Source organism: Mustela nigripes, chromosome 4, assembly GCF_022355385.1.
Source record: "Mustela nigripes isolate SB6536 chromosome 4, MUSNIG.SB6536, whole genome shotgun sequence".
Lineage (NCBI taxonomy): Eukaryota > Metazoa > Chordata > Mammalia > Carnivora > Mustelidae > Mustela > Mustela nigripes.
The window spans coordinates 156,778,482-156,798,221 of record NC_081560.1 but is presented as its reverse complement, the minus strand read 5'-3'; the positions used below and the strand labels follow the sequence as shown (position 1 = coordinate 156,798,221).

Genomic DNA, 19,740 nt, shown 5'->3' with positions numbered 1-19,740 from the left:
ATTTATGATTCACCACTGTTTTTTAATTCCACTTCAGCTATGTACGTTTTCTCTCAGTAAAGGGGCTTGATGACAGCCAAGGAGTTTTTCAGGCTAGAATGACTTGTGCAATTAAACTTTCATTTACCCCTTTAGACTTTAAACTGCTATTGTAAACATAAACATTGCCCTTGCTTATAACCTGTTTATACTTCTGAAATCTTTTGTTTTCCTCCCAAAAAGTGACATTTAAATTGAGATTTCATTATGCCCCAGAGAAAATTTTCTTTCAGAAAAACAGATATAAAATCTGTGTAAGAAAGGCAGAAATTGGGAGAATCTGGGCTTTATTCTCATTTTCCAGAGTTGATGGTTTTTGCTAGAGAAATCCAAATGCGAAAATAATGCACAAATATTAGAAGGAACAAAACAAAACAGACTGGGACCATGTCTTGGTACCATGCTTGGTATAGCAGGAAACATGGAAGTGTAACAGAAAGTCCTTGTCCTAGAGTAACCACATCCACTGGGTCCTCCTCCAAAATACATCCACGATCCAATCACTCTTCCCAGGCTCCAGTCTCACACCTCTTTACTCTGGTTGAAGACTCTATAATCTTTCAGGGGACCTGCAGTGACTGCTGTTGTATAAACCTCCCTGCCTCAAAGCCTTATTTATACTGGCTTTTCCCTCTTGTCTAGAATGCTCTTCCCACATATCCACAGAGGTCAGTTCCTTCAGGTTTGCGTTCAAATGTCATCTTATCAAAGATGTCAGCCCTGACACTCTATGTAAAATAACCCCATCTGTCCTACCTACAGCCCTTCTTTGTTCCCTTTATAGCATTCATCACTATCTAACATGGCACATGTTTATTATCGGTTTCATAATAAACACTAGAATGTTAAATTCCACTAGAATATTAAACTTCACAAGAGCATAGATTTTTTACTCTATTTTGTTCACAGTTGCATCCGTTCTGGAATGGATGGTGCCTGGCACACAGTACATATTCGATAAATATTTGCTTGATGATATTGAACTGGCAAATATTCAGGTTAAATAATGATACAGGGCAATAGTAAATTAGTATTTCAAGACCATTCATAGTTAATTGTTAATTGAATAGCATAGGCTGGTAATAACCAAAGGCCATATATATCCTCATCACTTGGAAAGGTTTTCCAAAGTACACACACATGGACCTCACCACCACTGATCCACCAAACCGTCTTCTACTGATAGGCTAGGTGACAAAGAAACTTGGTAAGAGTTCCACAGATATGATCATATTAGAACAGAGATTTTCAAAGTTGATCATGCTTCAGAATCACCTAGAGGGCTTACTGAACATAGACTGCTGGGCCTACTCCCAGAGTTTCTGATTCAGTATTCTGGAGTGGGGCCTGATAATGTGCATTTCTAACAAGATCTCAGGTGATGCAGAGGTTGCAGGGTTTTTGGTCAAAGGGTACAGAATGTCAGTTAAACAGATGAGTAAGTCCTAGAGATCCACTGCACAGAATAGCCTATAGTTAACATTACTGTGTTGTATGCTTAAAATTTGCTAAAAGGGTAAATTTTAAGTGTTCATATCACAAAAATAATAATAATAAGAGCTGGGAGAAAACTTTTGGGGGTAATGGACAGGTTTATGGCACAGATGTGGTGATGTTTTCATGGGTCTATACTTATCCCTAAACTCATCAAGTTGTATACATTAAATATGTACCTTTTTTTTTTTTGTATGTCAACCATACCTCAGTAAAGGGACATAAAAAAGCCAATGAACTGAAGTACGCATACCCAAACAAAACCTGGGAGCAGAACAAGTCCTTCAATAAACTTTAATATTTTTTTCCCAAAATCTATTTAGGCTTGGTTTATTTTTTCTTAAAGATTTTATTATTTCAGAGAGACAGAGTGAGTGTCTGTGATATACTTTTTTTAAAAATCAAAAACCTAAAATAGTTCAATTTTTAAAAAACTATAACCAATAACAACATGTTTATGATTTTTAGAACATTAAGATTAGATAAAAGTCAACTATTACATAATAAGAAAAAAATACAAGAAAAATTTCATGCCACTGGTATCCCAATGACAAATTTAATCCTGAAAATAAACTCAAAAGTTAATGATTCTTGGAATACTCATCGTTTTGAAAGTGAAAATCTAGATATTAAAAAAAAATGTGGTAGTTTTAAGAGAACAAATGTAACCCATAACTTCTGATGGGTAAAGGACATAAAAGACTACTCACAGGTATGGAGGCATTCCGTCACTGTAGTTGGCTTGATCAGGTACCCTTTACAGATGTAGCAGGTGATGTAAGGATTGAAATCTTTCACCAAGTGTTTCCTTTGGGTAGCCATTCGTGGTTAACTAGGCTTTAGTAGTTCAGGCAAAGAGGGGTAGTAAGTGGATGAAGTTTGATCCCAGGAGCTGGTATGGAGTTCCCAACTGGATGTCCTGAGGCATGAGAACTAACATCCAGATTTATCATGAGATCGCTGGTCATCACTCCTTTTGGTGATCTGGCTTTCCCATATCTGTTTCCACAGTAATTTTAAAAAGATAAGAGAAAAAAGTGTCAAATTCCTCATACTATATTAATAACATATTAGCGGCAAGTGTTACATGCTCCCAATTAGGTGAATGGGTGAACAGAACATGTCTCTTACTATCACATTAATTTGTAAACCTGCTATGATTTAATTCAGGATAACAGATACATCAAATCCTGGAGCCTTCACTATGAACTCTAAAAAATGACACCCAAGGTGGTTAACTCCAGTTTTGGTATCTTTACCTCTACAGTAATGCATTTTAACTAACTGCTTGACTGCTTTGTTAGGAGTTCTTACCAATACAGGTTATAAGATTCAAAACTGAAGTCACTGTCCTCCCTACCAATATGCTTCCTATTTCCATTTTGTACATCTGGTCAGCGAAATCAAGTTGATGTCCTTTTCTATTCCATCCATAGCCACCCTACTTAAGCTTACTTCTCCACCTGCAGTCCATCTTCATTCTGCCAGCTTTATTTTATTCTATCACATTCGGGTCTTCTTCTCAGAGACTGCCAATGTCTCCTTTTTACAAACAGAAAGACATTTAAATTCCTTAGCTTTCCATATAAGACCTTCCACAGGCTGACGTTAGCATACCCTTCAACACTTTTCTTTAGGCAAACTGAAAGGATCACTCTCTCACAGTCCATTCTGCATGGGCAATATACTCTGTGCCCAACAAGCCCTCCCTTATTTTGTCTAAATCCTACCTACATCCTTTGAAACCCTTCTCCAAATTTACCCTCACTGTACTCTCAAGTTTAATCCTTCTTTTTTTGTAACATTTTCCTTTTGATTCATAGTTACATTCATTCTTTAGGTCCTCTATTAGACTACACAATCTCTGATAGCAACTACTCACATTTAGTAAATGTATAACCTAGGCAACGTTACTTATTCTCTCTAAATCCGTTTGTTTAAACTGTAAAATAAAAATAAGAGTGCCAGTTCCCTAAGAGTAGTGAGGATTAAATGAGACCATATACATAAAGCTAGCACACAGTAAAAGCTAAAAGTCATTATTTTCCCCCCAGAAATATTTAGCCTTGTTGGCTGGTAGATGGGATTGTTAAAGAAAAAATAAAGTTTAAAAGGTTTCTCACAAACAAATGTGTTCTCTGAGAAAACAAGGTATTGATTTCCCAAGTTAATCCTATAAACAGGAACTTTTCTTCTATCTTAGCTGTTAACTCACAGTTATAAAGCAAGCGGGGAGGCAAAAGGCATCATTCCACGGACACATCGCCATTAAGAATGTGCATGGAATAGGTTCTGCGTGATCCCATCCCACTCGCTCAGGAAAGTTATGCCCAGGGTGTAACATAAAGGGAGCATAAATAACAGCCAAGGGGGTCTGGGTTCTGGTCCTTTGCCCTGTATGACCTTCAGTAAGGCATTTAATACCCGTGCCCGGGTCTCAGCTTCTCCGCTATACATAAGGACTAACGGCCCTGCCTTTTCCACAGGTTTGCCAGGAAGCTCCAGAGCTGAGAGTCTTCTGAAAGAGGAAATGCACGGTCCCGACCTCGGGAGGTATGAAGAGAGTAAGCCACAGAGCCCTGTCACCAAGACAGTTAAAGGAAGCAAGTACTTGCAGTGACGGGGCGACACGGAACTTTTCCGCGTCCTCCGGCGGGACCCGGCGCCACGGCCCTGGGCGGTCCGAGCACTAGTCCGACCCGCCGGCCCGGCAGGTGCGCGGGCCCGGGCCGGGAGGACGCGCTGCTCCGGCCCGGCCGGGGCTACGCGTGGGAGGACGCGCCGCCTCCCCCGGGGCCGAGCGCCGGCAGCCCGCCGCCCTCTCCGCGCCCGAGGGCAGGACGCGGTTCCGAAGCCCCCGGAGCCCCGCTAGCCACCCCTATTCCCGGCCCCGAGGGGCTCTCCCGGCTTCAGGCAAGGCCGGCCGCGGCAGGTGCCTGGAGATGCCGCTCCCGCCCCAGGCGCAAACTTGCGCTGGGAGCGCGGGGGCGGCCTGGGCCCCTCGGCCGCCTCTCCAGCCCGCCCGGTACCTACCCCGCGGCCGCCGCCGCCGCCGCCACCACCGCTCCTCGCCCGCCAGCGCGCCGGCCTCAGAGGGAAGGAAAGTGAAAGAGAAACAGCGCCCGCCGCGGCCTGGCCGGTCCCCGCGCCCCGTCCGCCCTCCCCCTGCAGGCGGGAGCGCGCCGGCTCCGCGGGGCCACTCGGCTCGGGCCCGATAGGGCGCGGCGGGCCTCGGGGCCCAGGGCCGGTGCCGCCTCCAAGGGCAACTCCACCCCCTTTCAACCGCCGGGGCCGCCGGCCGGCCACGCCCCCGGCCACGCCCCCGGCGCCACGCCCGCAGGCCACGCCCGCCTGCCCGCGCTCCTAGCAGGTGCCTTAGCCTCTCCGCTCGCCCTGCTGCCGTGGCTTCAGTGCGACACGTGGCCTTGGCCAAATTTTATCTCGGTTCTTCTCCTCACCACCCCTCCCGGTTGTTTTCATCATAACAATGTCTGGTACATTTTCCCTGGTGGGTTTAAAAGCAGTGGTCAGTGTTGACAATGAGTCACCCTGCGAAAGTGTCTACTCAGCTGCGTCTTCCCCAAGCCAGTCCCACCTGCGCGCAGCGGGGGACGAAGACATTCCTTGATTTGCACCTTATACAAAACTCACTAATGAACTTGCTACTGTGGGGTGGGGGCTGTTGATGACCGTAAGCAAGCAGGAACGCTGTGGTGGGGGCATGGGGGGTTCGTGGGTGGGAGTATCAGAAGAAAGGTAAAGAGTTATTACTATTTGCAAGGTTAAAAACAAACACCCCAGGTCTCTTTCTAGTGGCTTTGAGATCTACAAGAGACCATTCACTGCTAAAGATTTATTCAAAGGCATGCATTAAAGGATTCCTTAACGTCATTCAATCCTATTCTACTGCATTCCAAAAACTTACAAATTTCTACCGCAACCTCTATTTTGCTAAACATTAAATTAGACCTGGTTCTTTGCTTCTTAGAAGACTGCAATCAAGTAATCCTAGGGTGTCAGGCAAATCAGTGTGGTCTCCACCAGTAAAACAAAAGTTAAAACAAACATCCCAAAAGAAATCAGTAAAGGGTGGTTTCAATTTATGTATTAGAGGAAAAGGTGTTGTAATTACATCATTCTGCTTCTGTATAAGTGAGAGTGGTGGGGGCTGGGGAACTGACAGTACTGGGGTTGGGGTGGAGGATTAATGCAAAGTATTTGTTTTATCTCCTATTGAAAGTAGTCACTATCCTTATTATCAGAGGGATAGATTGTGGAGATGGTTCTAGTGGTAAACCAACAAACCCAACAACCATTGGTCCAGCAACCAAACAGGTGTTCCAAGATCTATTTCAAATTTGAATACATCAAAACAGTAGAGAAAGACATCTTTTAAAACATATCTAATTTATAGTTAATCTTATGTAGAGGGAACATAACATTTAAAAAATACCATTGCTAATATCACAGCGGGAGCAATACATTTTCTCAAACAGCTTTCAAGGACCACATTTTTATAGTCCCTGTAAGAACCATTTTGCAAAAGCATACATGCCAATTTCTAAGCTAGGATCAGCTTCAATAAGTCAAGCACTCACAATGAGCACAGAAAACAAGTTTGGTTAAATGACTTTATAGGTGAAGGGTACTTTCAGATCTTTCATCTCAGAGAAAAAACAGATCAATATGTGAAAAGTCACCCTGTTTCAAGCAATGGAATACACTACTGTATATACTATTATATATTGGTATTTTCCTATTTTGCATCTGAACCCATTAAAAAAATGTTTTTAAAGAATAACACTTAATAGAGGTCCAAGGCGGGGGGCTTAAATGTGATTGGTGATTGATAGTAAGTGGGATTAATCAACATTCCCTGAGGAAATGAGTTCGAGGATGGATATTAGGAAGGCTTTCCTTAGAAATGGAAGGAGTGAGGAATATGCTAGAGTAGGACCGGAAGACAGGTGTAGAGGGTGCATTGCCATAACCCAGACTGCAGACAGTGGACTTAGGGGTGGGAGAGAGAAACACAGCCTTTGTAAGGAAATCTGTGCCTGTGTCCCTGGAGGATCTGTAGTAAAATGTTCAGTGGTTTCTCCTTTTCCCTCTTCAGCAACCACCCCACCTGGGAATGCTTTCCAGTAACTCACTTCTCAGTCCTCTGGTTCTGGCGGTGGGGCTGGAACAAACCATAGAAGCCTCAATGTGAGAGGGCAGCTCTGATAACAAATCTCGAGTACCAGTGGGGCCCTCAAATAAACAAAGACCTGGAAGCAATTGGATATGCAGGACTGGGGGTGGGGAGGCAGATAAAAGAATCATAGCTGGGATTCCCCTTATCATGAATCTACTTCAGCCTTCTCATTTTACAAATGTAGAAACCAAGATCCTGAAAAGTGGCAAGTTCATAATCACAGACCTGCTTTTGGTAAAACCAAGACCAAAACAAAGGTACCAGTTCCATAGCATTTACATTTCTCAAGGGAACTTCTTAAGTCCAGGATTTCAAGAGAGGTTGGGTAAGAAACGTGTTAACTTGAAAGAAAATAAGGAACAAAGGGAGAGAAGAGTGGGTGAAGGGAGAGAGACAAATAACTGTCTATATGGTCTCAAGGAGGAAGCTGCCACTGGTGAGTTCCTACCAAAGAAGCCTAATCCCAAAGCAGAAACTTGTTTCATTTGATCATTGATCCAGACTCTTCCAGGGAACCACAAATGGCTCTTGGTAACTCTAGCAACTACTTGGATCTACCCGTATACCTAACAAACATTTTCAATACTTATATTTTATGTCTAGATTTTTATTTCAGTTAAGGCTGGGAAGGGATAATTCTATACTGAAAAGTTTGCATTCTGTCTTTGGCTAATATATTATCCATGAACTGATGTTTAATAGCATAATGTATAAAAATGGGGTTAGAACTTTACATTTCCCCTGGGATATTAAATGAGATGGCTTCTTCATTTTTGTAAATTATTTTATGTACCTCAGTATGCTAGTTAATCTTTTTATATAGAATATCTCTAACATAAAAGTATCTTCTATAAAAGTCTTCTTACAGAGATTTTAGAAAATAGTAAAATTTAAAGCATTCCCCTGGGTCCAAATGTATTTATTTTATAGCCATGGATATGACAGCTCAAAATCTATGACTACCTAAAATCAGTGATGGGGGTATGAGAAGGGAACAGAACCGAAGTTCCTCCAATCACCCTCAGCCATGTCTCTTTTTCTCGTAATGCACCTCTCCCCTGTAATCAATAATTCTCAAGGACTCTCTCTACTAAATGTCTCTTGAATCCTTCCACTTAACCTGACCAGGTTGAGATTATTATTATCTCTACCCTCCATTACTTCAATGAATTCTTAGCTATAGCTCTTATCTGTACAACCATTCCTCATAGCACAACCAGAGGACTCTCTAACTACAAATTGGATCATGCTGTTCCCCAGCTTAAAAACCTCTGTTCTTAGGTTGATGCTCAAACACTTAATAAGCCCTTTCCAGATCCCCATCATGTCTATAGCATTTCCCCTGAACTTATTCTTTTGCCCTAAAGAACATTTTTACCCTCTAGCTAGAAAGATGGGTCTTCTTCCTTTCAAAAGCGCATCCTGTCCCAACTTCCTTACCCCTCCCCTCCCTTGCTAAATCTGGTCAACCCTTGTTTATCCTTCAGTTATCTGACAATATCAAAGGCTACCTTCCCAGACACCTTGATGTTTTTGAAGAGCGTCTTTGATATACATATACAACATACATACATAACAACTCAACTTACTCTCTCAAGTCCCACATCACACTGTCTTGAACTGACTGGTTAACCTCCTACTAGTGCATAAGCCCAGGTGACCCATGGCTTGATTGTGCTTCACTAGCAGAACAGATGACAAAATGGTAAGCGTTTAAATAAATACTGGCTGAAAAGCTGAATATTTGCACGCACTCTAAGACGTATTCTGTGTATTCTTTGTCTGGCTTCTTCTTGGAGGGATCTTTCCAAAGATATGTTAGGCATAATCCCTGCAATCTAGGACTACTAATTAAAATCACAACAGGGAATAGAGACTTATCCACAGGAAACAATTATAGAGCAATACACCAAATTTATTAATAAAGTATTAAATGACAAAAACTCCAGCTGAAGGAAGGAGTGCTACTGATGGTCAAAAAATTAGCCCTACATGCTCAAGACTCTGCCAGTAATAAAGACTGCAAGGGAAAATACTAAAAGCTACGGATATGAAAAATAAATGGGAATGTCAGAAAAAAAGAGAGAAATTAAGTCAATACACCTAAAAGGAAGTACAGATAAATAGCGTTAGGTAGAGGGACAAGATTAGTCTATGAAAGACTGTGCAACTAGCTAAATAAATATTTTAAAGTGCCTTAAGTACATTATGCTAAAAAGACAGACTAACAAAACTTGTTTTTTTCCCCCCTCTTTTGAGAGGCAGAAAAAACTAGCTGTATTTTCTTTACTGCAATTTCAACAGTTGGCTGGAGCAAGTTCCATTTATACTGGAAGAACAGAGAATGTAACTAAAATAGGTACAGACTATAAGGAAAAACTGCATTTACTCCCATCACTCCCATCATCAGGGCTGTGGATACTTTAAAACATCATGACAAAACCACAACTGTTATTTTGGGAGGTCAGATTAAATCCTTCAGGATCACCAGTGGACAAATGACTGACATGCAGAAACTAAGAATATTCCATCAAATTTGAATGTAGATGATTCTAACTTAGGAGTGATTATAGAAAAGTTAGGGGAAAAAGCCCTACCAAAAAAAGATATGAAATTCAAATGGGGCAAGTGCAAGATAAAAATTTAGTGACATAAACATTCAAATACCAGAGGAGACTAGGCACATGATTTGAAAAAGTCGTCATTTTAGAGGTAGCTGTGGTTCAGAGGAAGGGACACTGGACCTAGAAAGAGAACCTGGTTTTCTGTCAGGGCAAGTCACTTAAGCTCCCTTGGCTTCATTTTCTTTTTATGAAAACTGAGATTAATGTTACCTTAATCACTAGTCTTTTCTTTCTATATTTGTGTGTTATTATAATGAGCATATAGAAGATTAAATGAGGTAAGTTTTTTTAAAAATTATCAGCTGTAAAGGACTGTAAAAATATAAGGTTTAAGTGTCAATCCTGTAGACCCCCAGCAGTCGAATAGTACCTGGTAATCCTGTACCACCCAGCAGAGGTCCTGGATGCTGAGAGAGTTTACAGGATGAATGAGACACTCCAGGCAAGGCCATGAATGTAGGACACAGCATAAAGTAAGGCATGCAATGGTCACCAAGTATTCCTTCCCCTGGACTCAGTATTTATCACACCCAATTTTTAAAAAGATGGGAAAACCCAAGTATTTCATACTAAGCAATTCAAAGACACACAAAGAAAACTAATTCCCCCCAAATGTGTAATAAACTGGGTTAGTTCAACATTGCATTAGTGTGTGTTAAATCTTTATTTACTCCTCTCAGATGAAGGGGTAGCAGAAATGTAATGTTTTCCATTAAAATGCAAAATCTCTGGGCATGGTCACAGTCAAGTCCTCACGAACCATCTCTGGAGCTAGGAGCTCCTTGCTCACCAGGATTAGTAGACTTCTTAGTCTAAAGGAAGGGAGAGAGGCAAGGGAAGGGCAGGAGGCTTTAGTTATGACTTAACACTTTAGCAGGATATTAACTGTAACACTTTGCTGGCTGGGAGGTCCGGGAACCAGCAGGAGGAAGGCAAGTGTAACTGAAAGAGAAGAGCAAAGCACCAAAGACAACCTTCTCTCTTGAACTTCACAATTCTGTCTTGGATCAAAACCAAACCAAACCAAACCAAGAAAACACTCTTGAACACAAAAAGCAAATCAGTGTGTGTTCATATGGTCTTCAACTATTCACACTTAATGACTAAGATACTGATTACTTTGTGTTCAGGTTTGCAGGAAAACTAAGAGAACACAGGCCTAAATTAAAGCAGGGCAACATGACTTATGAGGTAGATAGTCTTAATTCTTGGGCTTCAGGGTGATAAACCCCACAGAAGTTTCAGAAGCTATGTAATAGCTTGTCTGTGATAGTTCAAGAAGAAAGAAACAGTATTTGTCTTCAATGGTTTCTTCACTTCTGTCTGTTGTAAGGGGTTATCCTTGCTGACTGGAAAACATCCTACCACTTACCAAAACCTCCTAATAGATTCTTGATGAGAAGCTGAAAAAAGCACTAGCATCCAAGCATCTTAGAACACATGATGAAGGAGAATACAAAATGGTTCATAGAAAGTGGTTATAATAATAAAATAATATCTTTGATATATTAAAAAACAAAAGTGGTTAGCAGCATAAGCTCCATGAAGACAGGGCTTTTATCATTACTGTTGTATCCCTTGAATCAATTCTAAAACATAACAGGATCTCTGGGGTGCCCAGGTGGCTCAGTTGGTTAAGCGGCTGCCTTCAGCTCAGGTCACGATTCCAGGGTCCTGGGATCGAGCCCCTCATCAAGCTCCCTGCTCAGCAGAGAGCCTGTTTCTCTCTCTCCCTCTGCCTGCTGCTCTGCTTACTTATGCTCTCTACCTCTCTGTCAAATAAATAAATAAAATCTTTTAAAAAATTAAAAAAAAATAACAGGATCTCATTAAATATTTGTTGGAATAAATGAATGAACAGATGAACAAGCAAATAAATGAAATCTGACTTTGCAGTCAAGACTGCCAACGTTCAAGTTCTGGTACAATCTCTCTTTTTAAGATTTTATTTATTTGAGAGAGAAAGACAGAATGAGAGAGAGAGAGAGATCAAGAGCAGGGGGAGGGGCAGAGGGAGAAGCAGACTACCCACTAAGCAGGGACCTTCCCATCCCCACCCCCCATGTGGAACTTGATCCCAGGCCCTGGGATCATGACCTGAGCCAAAGGCAGACACTTAACTGACTGAGCCATCCAAATGCTGTGGGCACAGTCTCTTACTGGCTATATGTCATAGGGCAAAGAACTATTCTGTCTCTCAGTTTCCTCATGACCTAAATGGATATAATAAAAGTACGTATTTCAGGGGGGCTTAAGGGGATTTTAAGGAGATAATACCAGCAATGCACTTAGTACACTTAGTAAGCAAACAACACTGAATTCATCTTGAGAATTTCGTATCCATATCCTTCCCCACTATTTGGACAAAACAGCAATAAAACAAAAGACATAATTTAAGGCCCAATGACAAACAAATACTTAGAACAAATGCATTAGTATGATCTACTTGCTTTGAGGATGTATGTACAGGCAACACTGAGTCACCTAACTTTCCTGACAGTTGCCCTTTCTTGACCTATAAGAATTTTAAAGTAAGGTTACTTCTAAGAGGCAAATGAGTAAAATATGAAAATCACAACTTAAATTACTCAAGGTGAAATCAAGAAATAGGATGCACAGAAATCTAAAGAATTTTATGAACACTCAAAATTCCAAATGAGTGACCTAGGGATAGTCTTAGGGAGGCAGAACTGAAATGTGATAGTAAACTAAAATATAATCAATTATATTTTATCCCATCTGGGTAGCTTTATGCAAACAGAAAAAGAATGATGAGCAAAGGGCAAGATGTGAGTTGTGCATAGGCAGCATTGTCTAGGACAAGGAGACACTGAATTTGGCAAATTTTGAACTAGTCACCAGCGAAGTATGCTCTGAGCCTACCCATCATTGGTTCACGAGACTTGAATGATCATGCCTCATCTTTGACTCTGATTCCAATGACCACAAAGTTACTTTCTGAGTATTCATTTGTGTTCCCTTATACCAAAATTCTGGAAGCAAATTCCTGAAGTGTGAAATTAATATTTGCAACTATTCTACTATAAATTTTAAGATTTTTTTAAAACTATAGCTGACTAATACTATGACACTACTGAATTCCTTCGAGAAAGATAATAAAATGTGCTATTTTAAGAGCTGAGAATATTAAGTTGATCAGTTTCTTTGGGCCAAGTCAAGTGGTAAATAAGTCAGGGATAAGGCTAGAATTTTCTTGGTTCTGTAAAGCACATTTCCTTCAATTAAGAAAAAATTTTGGATAAGCTAGTTACAAAAGGACAAGCATTGTATGATTCTATTCAAATGAAGTATCTACAGTAGTCAAATTCATAGAGACAAAAAGTACAATGGTAGTTGCCAGAACTAGGGGTAGGGGGAGTGGAGAGTTAGGTTACTGGGTATAGAGTTTCAGTTTAGGTTGGTGAAAAAGTTCTGAAGATAGATGGTGGACATGGTTGTACAACAATATGAATGTATTTAATGCCATTGAACTACACACCTGAAACATGGTTAACATGGTAAAATTTATTTTATGTATATTTTGCCATGATAAAAAGGAAGAAAAAGCTTCCTTTTCTAAAAAGGAAAAGAAGATCACAGCAAACAATTAAGACCATTGGCAAATTGGCTCATGACCATTCATGAGCCTTGGTCTACCCATCTATGACATTGCTTTAGACTTGGGATACATGATCTCTAATGACCCTTAAAGTTCTTCAATTATGGGTTTTACAATTTGGAAGCATTACCCAGAGCAGGGGCTGGCAAATTTTATCTGTAAGGGTTAGATGGTAAATATCTCAGGCTTTGTGGATTACATGGTTTCTGTTGTAACTCCATTCTACCCATATAGGGTAAATCTGCCCAAAACAACACATAAACAAACAAATGGGTATAGCTGTGTTCCAATAAAACTTTATTTAAGAAACAGGTGGCAAACTAGATTGGCCTTTGGGGTATTATTTGCCAATTCCTGATCAAGAGCATATCTCTGTGAACACGTACAGATGATATCCAATAAAAACTTTCCTGTGTCCCAGTGTTGAAAACTTCTACAATCCCAATAAGCTCTTGTCTTAGTGTAACACCTTAACTTTATGATTTCTATTTTCCAGGCAATGAATAGAATAGATAGAATGGCTTAACTACCGTCATCATCACCACCATCATCATCACTATCATCATCATTGAATAACTCAGACAGAAACGAACTTTCACTATTTAGAAGCTAAATATAATCTGATCTTTCTCCTACATCACAATGGAGAAAGTCTGGCAACACAGAGGAAAGGAATATTAAATAAAAACATTCTCTCGTGTTCGCTGAAGAGCAGACTTAGTCTCTCACCTCCAACTTCAAGACACTGTATAGTCCCAGTGGCATTTAAAGAGAAAGTATTTCCCCATTCTACCTGGGATTCTAGAGTGCTAATCTAAGAGAAAAAAACAGGGCTTCGAGGGGTAAGCTATCTGCTTATAGACTTTGAGATAGCACTACAAGCTGGCCTGACCTGGGAAGTCCTGCTAGAATGTGTGCCTATGTCACTGCCAGTCTCCCCATGGTCAGCTTCAGCAGCCTGGTCCTGGTCTGAGAAGAGGCCATAAAGGCAAGGTGGTAAGTGTTCACCATCCTGCTTCCTTTAAAGAACAGCAGCTCCAACAAGAGAAGACATATTTAAAAGGAGGATACTGGAGCTGTGGGAAGTAGATCTGGCCTGACAGTCTGAGGAGAGGGAGGGATGCTTCTATTCTTATGATGAAGCTGATAGGCTGTAATGATATGCTTCCCTTCCAGCTTTCTGGATGGACTGTTCTAGGCAAATCAAGAAGAATCTGTGGAAAGGGTAAAAGAGTTTCGAAGTACTTTTCACATAAGTTATCATAACTGAGGTCCATTCACTACTATACTTCTAAATTACAAAGGAGGAGGCTTTAATATTAGATCATTTGAATATTGGCATTTTAATTGACTAAATTAAGAAAACTGCAGAAAAATCCAAGGAAGAGAGGCAATTACATGTACTCATTTGTGCTTTTAAAAGGTAAGTTTTGTCAAGAATTGTTGTTCTTGATTTGAACAACTTACAGTGGTACTTCACTTCCTAAAAATTTTAGAAGAATGATGCTTATCACAAATACTGACAAGGAAGTTAATTGGAACTTGATAATTATAAATTAGTATATCAGTTTCCTTTATAGTATTTCCTGAACAATTAATCATTTTTTTACCAATAAAATCTGAAGTTTTAAGTGGAGTACTCATTTCTGCTGGAAAAGGAAAGAATTTCTGTAATTAGGAACCGAATTTATAAGCACAGGCATGAGTGCTTACATGAAGACTTTATGTTATGTAAATTAAATCACTTTAGAAGTATCTAACAATAAACTAGTCATCAATAAAACTGAATAAAGAGAATTCAACTTTTAAAAGTTGACATGTGTGGTACAATACCCATACTCAGCAACCACGTGAATGTTTCACACTTCTATCCTTGGGTCATTAACTTCATCATAATATGTATGCCACATGAAACACAAACCCTCAACACACATGTTAAGTATTACATGTTAATTATTACACAGATGTATTCCAAATACCTGTTATGGATTAAACTATGTCCCTCAAAAAGACATGTTGAAGTTCTAACCCGTACCTGTGCGTGTGACTTTATTCAGAAATAAAGTCTTTGAAGGTATAATGAAGTTACAATAGGTCATGCTAGAGTAGCTGGGCTCTTACTCCAATAGGACTAGTGTCCTTATAAGAACAGGAGAAAGGCAGGGAGATTACCATGTGCAGATACAGATGCAGAGGGAAGATGGCCATATGGTGACCCAGGCAGAGACTGGAGCAGCAGCACCAGAACTCTCTGTGGTAGGGGAGTGGAAATTCCCACCTGGGAGGTTCCTGTCAGAAGAGGGAATCACAGCTCAGCTACCTCTGTGTTAAAGAATTTATGGAGAATGATCAAATTTAGGATCATGGCTGGGAAATGAGAGAGAATTTGTCCAGGCACATACATAAGAATAATAAAAACAAATAACCCCTCCCACAAGAACCCAAAACTGAAACCAAAGAACCCAGCAGTATTGGAATTGGCTAACATCTTTCTAGTGGTACTGATTTGCAACCAGCCACGCTGGTAGAGAAGCAGCACAAAGGATTAAATGGACTGACCTAAAGGGTAGAGAATTGTAGATACAGTGGGTAGAAGAAAGGAGTTAATAGAAAAGTCAGGATGATGACACTGGGGTAACTAGGGAAAGAAGAAAGCCAGACAGGGGTTGACTGAACTACATAGAAAGGGAGGGGTAGTGAATCCCCATTTATATTAATATAATTGCCAAGTATATAAGCCAGAACATATTTATTTTAAAATCAATTTATCATGTATTTAATTCTAGACATTCTTTTGGATCCATTCAAAGGAATCTGATTCAAGGTAATACTTAGAATACCTGGCATAGAACTACTCCGTGCTACACATGGCCAAACAGTTACAGGGACTCCTTGATACATACACACATAAACGTATACATACACACACACATATGCACAGTATATATTAAAGACTGCACAGATGAAGAACTAGAGAGATGTGCTTCTTCAAACATAACAGTCACACTCATTTTTTTTTAGATTTTTTTTTTTTATTTGACAGAGAGATCACAAGTAGGCATAGAGGCAGGCAGAGGGAGAGGGGGAAGCAGGCTCCCTGCTGAACCCAATGCGGGGCTCAATCCCAGGACCCCGAACCATGACCCAAGCGGAAGGAAGAGACTTAACCCACTGAGATACCCAGGCACTCCAGTCACACTCATTTTAAACTGATTATTTCTATTATGTTTTATAAGGCATAAATATCACCAAGAATTAACAACTATTGCTCTCAGTACATGATGGCATTATACTTGGAGCGCTACACCAGAACTATTTATAAACTTTGACCTTTGAAACCCTTTTTAAACTGCATATAAGAACACTCCTTACCATATATGAAAACATCTATAATATTCAGAGTCAAAATATAGACAAGTAACACTTAGGAAGTAAAACTTATCATGATAAACAAAAATGTAAATGTTTTGTAACATTATCCTTTGAGGATGTGGTTTCTTCAGGAAGCATAATGCTTATGCTGTAAATTTTTTTTCATACAACTTTCCACCATGAAGATAGGACTGAAGTCCAGCTTATTCACATTTTTATAAAAAGAAGCATAGTAAAAATTCAAACTTCTTACTAGATGAATTAAACTTACTTCCAGTTAAAAATCTTACAGCTAAGAGAAAGAATGACTTCAAGGAAAGGTATGAAATGGAATTCCTGTTTTTATGGAGAGAACTGCTTTCCATTTTCTTGTCCACCCAAAGAGTAAGTACAACAAACAGAATTAGCATGCATGAGTTATCGAAGTTAGGCACTGCAATTCTTGTAGGGATATTCAGAGCTATTTTCCATTTTGATTTATTCAGATTCAATTCTCTATCTTATCCCTGTCAGCACAGCAGCCTCTGGGCACACAATATAAAATATTAAGCAAAAAAGAAGAAGAAGAAGAAGAAGAAGAAGAAGAAGATGCAAATAAACTTCCAGTTACTTCTGGCTCAACAATTCACTTCCCCTAATTGACCAACATTGAGTTCTCTGTGGCCATTAAGGAACACTGCTGATTACACCTACCAGATCATTTCTGAATGACTATCAAGCACAATCATTTCTAAAATCTGTGAAAGGGAGATGTAGTGGAAACAAAATGGCTTTGTGCAACATGTCACCCCGGACCCTTTCCCATGCCTGCCTACAGAGGCTGGAGATTGTGGAGACACCTCTAAAATTCTGTCTTCAACTCCATCCAGGCAAAAGGCAACTCCAGAAAGCCTCCTGGAGCTTCAATCAGCTTATCTTGAATCAAAGTCAGCTTTCTAAGGTATAGTTTCCACTCTTTCTTTCCCTTGCTAATAATTAATGATGCGACGAGCCTTACCAAGTACCCAGAATGTGCTAAACAATTGGTGTGATTATTATTTCTTTTGCTCCAACAGCAACCCTGCGAGATAAATAAAATCACCATTCTCATTTTACATGTAAGGAAACAGTGGCACGGAGTTTGTGGGACAACCAGGAGCACAAAGCTCAGATGGAGGCAAGAGTGGGATGTAGCAGAGTGGCTCCAGGACTGTCCAGGTGCTGCTCAAGCACATTCTGGATCACTTTGTTCTGTGGTAGCACAGCCTCCGGGACTTGGTACCAAGCAAGCTTAACATCTTAACTCCACTCTTTCCAACCTAGAACACCACAACTGGACCCAGCTATCACTGACCCACAAAAAATGCTATGAATGCCAACCACCTGCCTTTGCTTATATTGTTCACCACTAAATGGAATGTTCTCCTCTTTCCCCTCCTTTCACCATCCATTAAGGCCAATTGCAATGACACATCTTTCCAAAGTGTCCATTCTTCCAACCCTTCCACCTCACTGGATTCTCTCTTTCCTGAGAACTGCTGGAGCCCCATGCACCTGGTATTTAGCTGGTTTCGTATTAGTGTTCATGCTTTGTGTTTTATAATCTATCAGGAAAGATGGTAGATAACCTAAAGGCAGGGACAGATAGGGCCCAGCTCAGGTCTTAGCAGATGCTTAGTAAATGTTGGCAGAATTTATAATAACCTCCAGGGTATTCTTCATCCTAACAACCAATTCCTCCAGCTAATCACATCAACTGAGCAGGCATTCCTGCGTTTAGATACAGCAAATCGGTGTACGCTTATGTGTGTGTATAAACAGCTAGGGACAGACATTCAAGCAATGTTTAAATACAGCATTGGAAATATAACGAGGGATCCAAGTTCGTTGGAATTAAAATGATGTTTTGAAAAGCTGATAAGATGGGAAATGAAAATAAAAGCACTCCGTTGCCATTTTGCTTTTTGCTTTGGATCATTTAATAAGGACTTCTAGGACCTATATGTTAAACTCTGTTTTGCGCACTGTGGAGGGTGCTGCCCCAGTCCTGCTGAGTTGTTTTTTGTTTTGTTTTGTTTTTGTTTTTTGGTATGTGTGTGAAGCAGCTCACCTGTCTGAGAATTTTTCAATCTTAAAATGAATGAGAGAATAGGTGCAAATGTTCTCCTACTTCCTACCATCACTAGAATTCACACAGTTTCAAAAGGTTGTAAAGATACACAGAGATCTGTGTCAGAACCTGAACAGTTTCTCATTTTCAGTGATTTTTTTTTTTTTTTTTTTTTTTAAGAGTAGCTCACAGGTGGGGAAAGAGAGAGGCCAAACAGTAGAAAGCGGGTGTGGTCTAATTGGCACAAGGTGTCTAGCACTTGAGGGACTGAAACAGCCTTTTTGCTTTCCACAGGGCCTTGGCACCCAGCATGACCTAGTCCCCAAATACCCTAGTAGTGGCCTGCACAGAGCACAGTTCTTCTGGCCCTGAGCTTCTATAGCAACCATTGAACCTCTAAGGGACAATCATCTATCACCAGGCTAAGCCAATTATACAGTTTGATACTAGAAATCTTCAGGTTGCATCCTCCAACACACAAAGCATAAAAGGTATTTACTTGCTTATGTATCTTACTAGATTTCCAGGTTAGCTTTCAGACATAATATTTTCATTGTGTGGTCATATTAAACACCCTCTGTGACATACGTTACTCAGAGAGGGGGGAACAAAATCCCTTCTAACCCCACATAATTCAATGAACATGTTATTATGTGCCATGACCAAGAAAAAGATCACAAGGGCTACAGTACCTTCTGTTAGAGATGGAGGCTCTAGGAGCAGGGAGATTCTTTGTAATAACAGCAAGACAGCATCCCTTAGCAGAGAAGTGGGAGCTGGTCTTCTGAAGGGAATTGGGAGTTAACAGAGAGCACTGATGGGGGCATATGAACTTGTGAATCATTCATAAGTCAGAAATTGCCCAAGCTTTACTTTAGTCTAATACTATTATCAGTTATCTATTTAAATGCCAGAAACAGCAGAAGATACAAATGGCAGAGATTAAAACAAACATAAAAACAAACAGAAACAAAACCTTCATTTTAGAAATCCTTTGGATTTTGTTAAATGAGTTGGTATGTGCCCATGGTTCCACACTCACTTATTTCTCAATGCTGATGAGTAGCCCAAACACTCAGTCCATCACACTAGCTGTCCTCTGATTTCTGATGCTCCCTCCACAACCTCCATGGAGGGAGTCCCTCAGATGTAAAGCTCTCTTCGTCTATAGGGAAGATCCTATCCATTCTTTTTTTAAAGATTTTATTTATTTATTTGACACAGAGAGATCACAAGTAGGCAGAGAGACAGGCAGAGAAAGAGGGGGAAGCAAGTTCCCTGACAAGCAGAGAGCCCTATGTGCTGC

The 19,740-nt window shown here is 40.3% G+C and overlaps 1 protein-coding gene across 3 annotated transcripts in view; it reads right to left on the bottom strand.

Annotated features, from left to right (window-relative positions):
* The window catches only part of PCGF5 (polycomb group ring finger 5), a 123,812-nt gene that overhangs the window by 71,225 nt on the left and 32,847 nt on the right, over positions 1-19,740 (bottom strand). For 2 of the 3 annotated variants that reach the window (XM_059398124.1, XM_059398126.1), the window contains exons 1-2: positions 4,567-4,708; positions 2,244-2,532 (exon numbers count right to left, since the gene is read on the bottom strand). In XM_059398124.1, the coding sequence (XP_059254107.1) occupies positions 2,244-2,355 (112 nt within the window). In that variant the 5' untranslated portion in view covers positions 2,356-2,532; positions 4,567-4,708. Of the gene's footprint in view, positions 1-2,243; positions 2,533-4,566; positions 4,709-19,740 lie in introns of those variants that run through there. The other variant, XM_059398125.1, reaches the window with a different exon arrangement.